General features: G+C 54.1%; 3 protein-coding genes across 3 annotated transcripts, besides 1 other annotated feature; 1 reads left to right on the forward strand and 2 right to left on the reverse strand.

Annotated features, from left to right (window-relative positions):
- On the reverse strand, window positions 1-897 carry PODANS_2_5720 (uncharacterized protein; the record flags this gene model as incomplete). The annotated part of the gene is made up of 1 exon (XM_001911302.1): window positions 1-897. A coding segment is annotated over one exon (897 nt), but the record flags the coding sequence as incomplete, so codon positions are not given.
- Window positions 898-1,920: 1,023 nt separating this feature from the next.
- On the reverse strand, window positions 1,921-2,695 carry PODANS_2_5730 (uncharacterized protein; the record flags this gene model as incomplete). Its single annotated transcript, XM_001911303.1, has 5 exons — window positions 1,921-2,035; window positions 2,092-2,187; window positions 2,256-2,281; window positions 2,338-2,553; window positions 2,642-2,695. The coding sequence occupies 5 exons, from the start codon at window positions 2,693-2,695 to the stop codon at window positions 1,921-1,923; spliced, it is 507 nt and encodes a 168-aa protein (XP_001911338.1).
- Window positions 2,696-3,306: 611 nt separating this feature from the next.
- Window positions 3,307-3,380, forward strand: a tRNA (tRNA-Val).
- A 1,059-nt stretch (window positions 3,381-4,439) lies between these two features.
- PODANS_2_5740 (uncharacterized protein) lies at window positions 4,440-6,855 on the forward strand (the record flags this gene model as incomplete). Its single annotated transcript, XM_001911304.1, has 3 exons — window positions 4,440-4,958; window positions 5,031-5,302; window positions 5,364-6,855. Coding segments are annotated over 3 exons (2,283 nt in total), but the record flags the coding sequence as incomplete, so codon positions are not given.

Below are 6,855 nucleotides of genomic sequence, written 5' to 3' on the forward strand. Positions count from 1 at the left end.
GTTGGGGAGCGCCTGTTCTAGGAGAGACTGACCTTTCCATTGAAGGTGCGTGATCAGCAGGGCCCCCTGGGAGTCACTATCCACCCAGATGAGATCCGTGTCATCCTGATCGTTATACGCAAAGTAATACCCCTCCCCCGAGACCGCAATCTCAAAGTTGTATTTCCCCTCAAAAACATCCGACACGTTCGGCGCGTGAACCGCAATGTAAACATCCTCCGTGGCCGTGAAGTTGAAATTGACAGCCCCCTCCACAAACGGCAACATATGCTGAGTCGACATGTCCGCCAACGGTCCGGGAGCCTGATACTCGGCCGACTTTGACACAAAAAGCGTCAACTGCGGCGGTTCCATCTCTTTCGTCTTGTCCGGTTCGAGAGCAGTCGGTTGTTTGCAAGTGTTGACCGAGATGTAGATCGTCCTGCTGGAAGCCTGCCTCTCTCCCAACAGCCCCTCCTCTTCTTGTTCACCTTCACCCTCACCTCTCAACTCCAACCCCCCCCCCCCTTCCCGCCCAGCAAGAACCGCCAAAGGAAACCAAAACCTCGTCGTGCTCCCCTCCTCCAAGTCCATAGGCGTAGGGTCCGTGTTCTCCAGCTTCAACAACCCGTCCGCTGCCCGCCCAATGATGCTCCTGTCGAACCCTATGAAATCCGGCTCATACATCGGCCCGCCCGCCGGGAGGTTGGGCGTAAAATCGAGGTCGTCATCGAATACAATCGGTAACAGCCGCGGCGGCCGGTCGAGCTCGGCAACGGCAAAGTGCGGCGAAAAGAGGCTCCAATACAACAAAACCAACAAGCAAGACGCAGCAACCGAAGCCGCCAACCGTGACTGCAACGGGCTCAGGTGCATCGCGCAGCAAAAGTATCCCCTCGATGATTGGCAAAAGTTCATTGTTTGTTTGGGCTGTTGTTGTGAAAATATTCCCCGTCTCCGGCGTGGTGGTTGATCTTCGAATGCGCACCCAGAGCAGAGTAGACAGGCCCCTGTAGGTAGGTGACCGAGGGAGGCCGCCCGGTTTATCGTAACATGCTACTACTCTGCAAAAGGGATCGTATAGATTCGAAAATGAGCAGCGTGTTTGTGAGGGAGAAGAAATCGCTCGTACTTTTCGTCAATCGTCGGGTGGTTCGTCGTGGAAAAAAAGGTTCGGATGTGTCTGTGGTGGTGTAAGTGCAGATAGACAACTGGAGCATCAGCAGCCGTGTCCAAAGGGTTGATTGATGGTTGCCGCCTCGGCAGCCCGGGCCCTTGCAGTGGCACCAAGGAACGGGCTGCCAAGAACCCGATGAGAATTGGGACAGGGGGCGATCCCACAGAATTACGTATCCTTTCACATGAAACACTGAACCAAAAAAGGTCCATGCTCACCATGTCGATCTATCCAAAGGATGATGCCATACACGATACACTCCAATAAATCCCCCCCCCCTTTTTTTTTTTTTTTAAAAAAAAAAAAAAAAGAAAAAAAAGGCGGCCGTAGTGTAACCCCTCTCTCTTCTCATCACTCCTCCCTGCTCCATCCCCCCTCCTATTCAGCGTACATACACAGTAAAATCCAAACAGCGCGCACGAATCTATTCCGGAAAAATTGACCAATCCCGAAAGGAAAATCCCACATAAAGGTTGAATCCGTGAGCACCAGTGTACCTAACCCCTCCCTTGAACCCTAGAAGATACCCTCCCATCCCAAGCCACCATGCATGTGTCTATCATGTCGTCTGGAGTTTCCAACCTTGCCGCCGATCCGCGTGGCCTGCGTCGTAAATCATGTCCAACGTCAAGAAGGAAACGGGCATCTGAATGCTTTTTGTTGTTTCACTTATCTCCTCGAAGCTAGCTAGACCCCCACGCAAAGCCAAGTAGATATCTGCTTTGCACTTTCACAGGAGAGGTCCAGCAACCGATAAGACCCATTTACTCGGTGTGGAGATCGGCCTTCGCGCGGAGGCCGCTGGCGGTGGAGCCAGAGGTCTGGAAGTGGCGGGAGAGGGTAGGGGCGAGGAAGGAGCGGAAGATGATCTCGGCACCCCTGATGTTGTGGTTAGTTTTGGGTAGATGCGGAAGCAAGGGGAGGCAGCAGCTTACTTGAAGGAAGGGAGAGAGAGCCAGAGAAGGAAGATGAACTTGAAGGTATAATAGAAAGGAACCCAGTAGACGACGCTGATGAAGCTCTCCAGGACGCTGGAATTGGTTAGTATCAATGTGTTTTTCGGAGCCCGAGTTCTTGGGCATCAAACGAAAGGCCTTACGTGAAGAAAGAGAAGACAACCCAGTACTGCACAAGATGTCAGTCATTGATACCAAAACTTTCAGCACACCATAGACACTTACGGTCAACCATTGGGTATCATCGTGCTTGTCGGCAGAAAACAAGGCACCGAGGGAGTAGTAGCCGGGGATGACAAAGCCGGCGATGTTGGTCAGGAGCTGACCGCCGAGGTTGAGGAGGATGAGGAAGAAGTAGAGGGCGACGGAGCCAAGGACAGCGTAGGCCTTGGGGACACCGGTTTGCTTCTCGAGGTTGATGAGAACGGGGTACTTGGAGAGCTGCGAGACGGTGGTGTGAGTACAAGCACGAGGCGCAAGGCAACAACAATGTGAGGGGATTCGGATTCGGGCAAAGACGGAAACGCACCTCCTTGTCGAGCTGGCCAACGTAGACCTGGGCCTTATCCTGGGGGGAAGACATTGTTGCGAGTTGGTATAATGCGATCGTTGAAGATGCTGCTAGCCGGTGTGGATTGTCAGAAGATATTCGGAAGAAGGACGCTCGAGGTTTTAAGGGGCCAGACTCGCAGGTCTGAGGTTGGGCACTGCCCGAGTGGGGAGTGCTTCAGGAGAGTAGGAACAGGAGAAGGCCCGGCAATTTCGGCGGGGGAGCTCTGGCTGGGCCACGAGCTCGTCGCACGCCTAAAAATACCCTTTTGGATCTTGACAAGGCCGGGGAGGGCAGGGAGGAAGAATGAGGGGCTTACCTGGTACTTTTGTTGTGAAAAAAAAAGTTGAGTGAGGTGCTAGTGATGGGCTATGTTGCAAGAGCAAAAGTGTGTTTTTCTGTAACTGTGTGTCGGGAGGTTGGGAGCTCAGGAGGTGAGAGGAGCCGATTTGTTATCAGAATGGAGCCGAACGACGGTGGGAGGGTGGATGCAAGGTGAGCAATGACGACTGATACGTGTGCACTTGGCAGCTCTCTTATCTTGTTTTCAAACTCGAGTCCGAAGGAGGGGTAGTCACGTGCTCTCTTTCATAGAAGTTACAGTCGTATAGGCTATCTCCACCTCTGCTGACATCCAATTCTCTGGTTTCGTGGTGTAGTTGGTTATCACGTCAGTCTAACACACTGAAGGTCTCCAGTTCGAGCCTGGACGAAATCAATCTCATATCCTTTTTGGCATTTCTGGTTCAGTCATTTCCAGTTCAGATCTTATCTTTTTATCTTGCTCAGACATTTGGATCTGACCTTTCCCATGACCACGCTGTGATGCGCGTCTGCACACACGGCCCGTTGACACAGACAGCAGGTGACAGTGATTGACTGATGTATGGAAAGAGACAATATGTGCCTAATCGAGGTTATTATCAGCTCAACGCGAACCGTGTCTACCAAGTCTAAAATTCCAGGCATTGGTCTTCTGAAGTATACAGCTGCATACTTGCTCGCTTCTTGATGTGCACAGCTACCCGATAGATATTGAGAAACACTGTTCAGGCCACCGATGAAAGATATCCCAGATCAGAAGAGATACACTACGAGACGGTATACAACTCATGATATCAGCAGCATGTCTGTCTGCCATTGTTTTCATCTCAAAGACGACGTTGTTGTTTCTGTCGAGGTCGTGAAGCGAGCCAATGGCACAGCGTCAGCCAGCAATGTGGGGGGTGGATGATGGGTGGTGGTACGTGCGGGGAGGATGACCACAAGGAGGCTGGAGCGCATTGCCCCGAGCAGCGCCTGTGTTTGTTGATTTCTTTCTCTCCTCATCCCGTGGAAAATGCGCAAGACTTGCTGAGCACCAACGCCGCTTACCGCGCTGCACGTTCCGCTCCACCTGCACCTGCACCGCGCCGAACAGACAACCTCCATATCGAATAGATCGAGTATCGCGTATCCAGGTCGCCTTTGCGTCCATCATATCTCCATTGTCGCAACCAGGCAGGGTGTCCATCTTGGTGTTTTGAGCTAGCTAGCCGACAGACCAAAGCAAAGCAAAGCATTGCCTGTCGACGAAAGCGGTGGCAATGGACTCGACCCACGGTAAGGGACCCATTTATTATTAGTATTTGTTTATTCTGTTTTGTTCAATCGTCAGAGTCAAAATTCGTTCTGTTCTAGGACTCGCAAATTAAATCCCTTCTCCTTTCTATATCCAGATCCTCTGTCGCTTGCCAAGGCGAGAAAGCGGCCACGGTCGCGAGCCTCAACAGCATCCATGCATAGTCACACAACACAGCCCAATATCGAGCATTCTTTTGCCGACAGTCAAGATGTCTACGGTTCCTCGCAGTGGATGCCGGCCAGCGACCACCAGCACACCCACGGCCTGCCACAGCTGACCCCCGAGGACCTGCTGCTGGCGTCACAGCTCCAGACCGGCCGTGACTACGCCAACGAGCCACCACTCAACGCCTCGATGCAGAGCGTCGCCTTCCACCACAGCCACAGCATGAGCCGCCAGTCCATCTCTGCCGACTCCTTTGCCGGCAACACCAGCTTCGACGACAGCCAGATGTTGGACCGTGACGGGAACGACGACGGGGACTCGTTCAGCGGCTTGCAGCCACCTGCCAAACCAGGGTCGAGGTCGAGCGCAAACAACGAGATGGAGATGAGGCAGCTGTTCAATGCCAGCAAGCACCGCACCTTGCAGGACGTCGCCCTGGAGCTGCATGGAAACGAGAGGGGCCCAAACTCGGAGCGGACAAGACAGGTGTTCGCGATGCTTTGGTATGCACGCACTGGGCTTTAGCATTGATGATACTCGACGACTGACAGCGGTAGGATCAACTCGGTGTGCTCCAAGGGGAAGGGCTCGGTACCAAGGGGGCGCGTGTATGCCAACTACGCGTCGCGTTGTGCCACGGAGAGGATCACGGTCTTGAACCCTGCCAGCTTTGGGAAGCTGGTCAGAGTTCTCTTTCCTGGGCTGAAGACAAGGCGATTGGGGGTGCGCGGAGAGTCAAAGTATCACTATGTTGGCTTTAGCCTCAAAGAAGAGCTTCCCGAGCCAGAGGCTGTTAACACACAACAAACGGTACCTCTAGGTGACAATATGTCTTTCACGCAAAACTTCAAGTCAGTTTTCACCCCCCCTTTCACTTTCACAAGGCGGCCGTCCACCTAACCAAATCCACAGCACGCTGCCCAACAACGACGTGTCGACGAGATCAGAACGAACAGCGTTTCCCACGCCAGATCTCGGGAGTCAACCAGGACTCAAGGTTCCTCGGTCTCGCGAGTTCCAGCACAGTCTCTACAACCAACCGCAGGTGTCCAGCTTCGACCAACTGCAACGGACGATGGACAAGACGGCGAAACGGCTCAAATTCTCCACCGACACGGGCGAGGCCTTTAAACAATCAGATCCGCTCATACTTCCTAGGATCGAACCATTTTTACCAAGCGGGACCGATGCGGACGCCGCCAAGTCTCTCACGGCCCTGTATCGATCACACTGCACATCTCTTGTCGAATGTATCCGTTACTGCAAGGAAAAGACGTTTTTCCATCTTTTTACTTCGTTTCAGGGCACCCTCACCATGCCCGTCCAGAAGCTCTTTTCACACCCGGCCATCGCGCCATGGATCGAGGAATGCGACTTTATCTTGTACCAGCGCATGATGCGGATAGTCTCAGGCCTCACGTTGCAAGTGGTCCCCAAGCCCGTCCTCGACACGCTGAGGAGCATATCCGAGAGGCTCGTTCGTCACATTAGAGAGTCGTTCCACGGCCAACCGGCCCATGTATTACGAGCCAAGGAGGCGCCCGCCGCCCTCTTTGCCGGCCTTCTCGACCGGGCCTTGCGAGTCAACCTCACGGCCCACGCGGCGGCAAACATGCTGTCGAACCCGGCAAACCGAGACCTGATGTACGCGGAGTTCATCTCGATGATTAACGTTCGCAAGATTTCCGAGAGCATACCGTCGCGGGGCATGGACGACGTGGTGAATGTGTTGCTGACGGAGATGAGGCACCTGCTGGATCCGGTGAATGTCCCCTGGGATATTGAGTGTCTGACTGTTCACGGGGATGTGCCTCCGCAATCGAGGCAGTCGCAGGAAGCTGTTCAGGATGACACGAGCGCTTCTAATGTGTTGGATCGGTGGGTTAACTTCCTGAGGTCTTTGCCGGCGAGGTTTCCGTATGCGTCGGCGACGGATGTTGTTTGGTGTGCGCAGCGGTTGGGGACGGCGCTGATGAGGGATTTGACGATTGGGCAGGGGAAGAGCTTTGGGAGCTGGTGGGTGACGAAATGCTGGCTGGATGAGATGGTGGAGTTTATGGCTGAGCAAGGGGGGTTTATGCAGCAGAGGGGGTCGGGGGGATTGGGGGTTGGTTTGGTTGGGGATGGGCGTGGGGGGCTGAGTGTGGCTAAACGGGGACAACAGCAGAATATTGGAGGAGGAGGGTCGAGGTATAGCAGTGGGAGTGATGATTTTCATCATTTGGGGGGGAGGAATGGTGGGGGGGAGCATGATGGGTTGTTGGGTGGGGGGCAGCCGGATAGGGCTGTTTTTCCTAGTGGTCCCGGGACAGGAGGAGGGGGCCAGGGAGGGCAGCAGAATCCGGATGATAGTGGGATTGGGATTAGGACGCCGGGCCTCTCTCACATAGTTGCGGGCCGAGGG

The sequence above is a fragment of the Podospora anserina genome, chromosome 2 (genome assembly GCF_000226545.1).
Source record: "Podospora anserina S mat+ genomic DNA chromosome 2, supercontig 2".
In the NCBI taxonomy this organism is placed as follows: Eukaryota; Fungi; Ascomycota; class Sordariomycetes; order Sordariales; family Podosporaceae; genus Podospora; species Podospora anserina.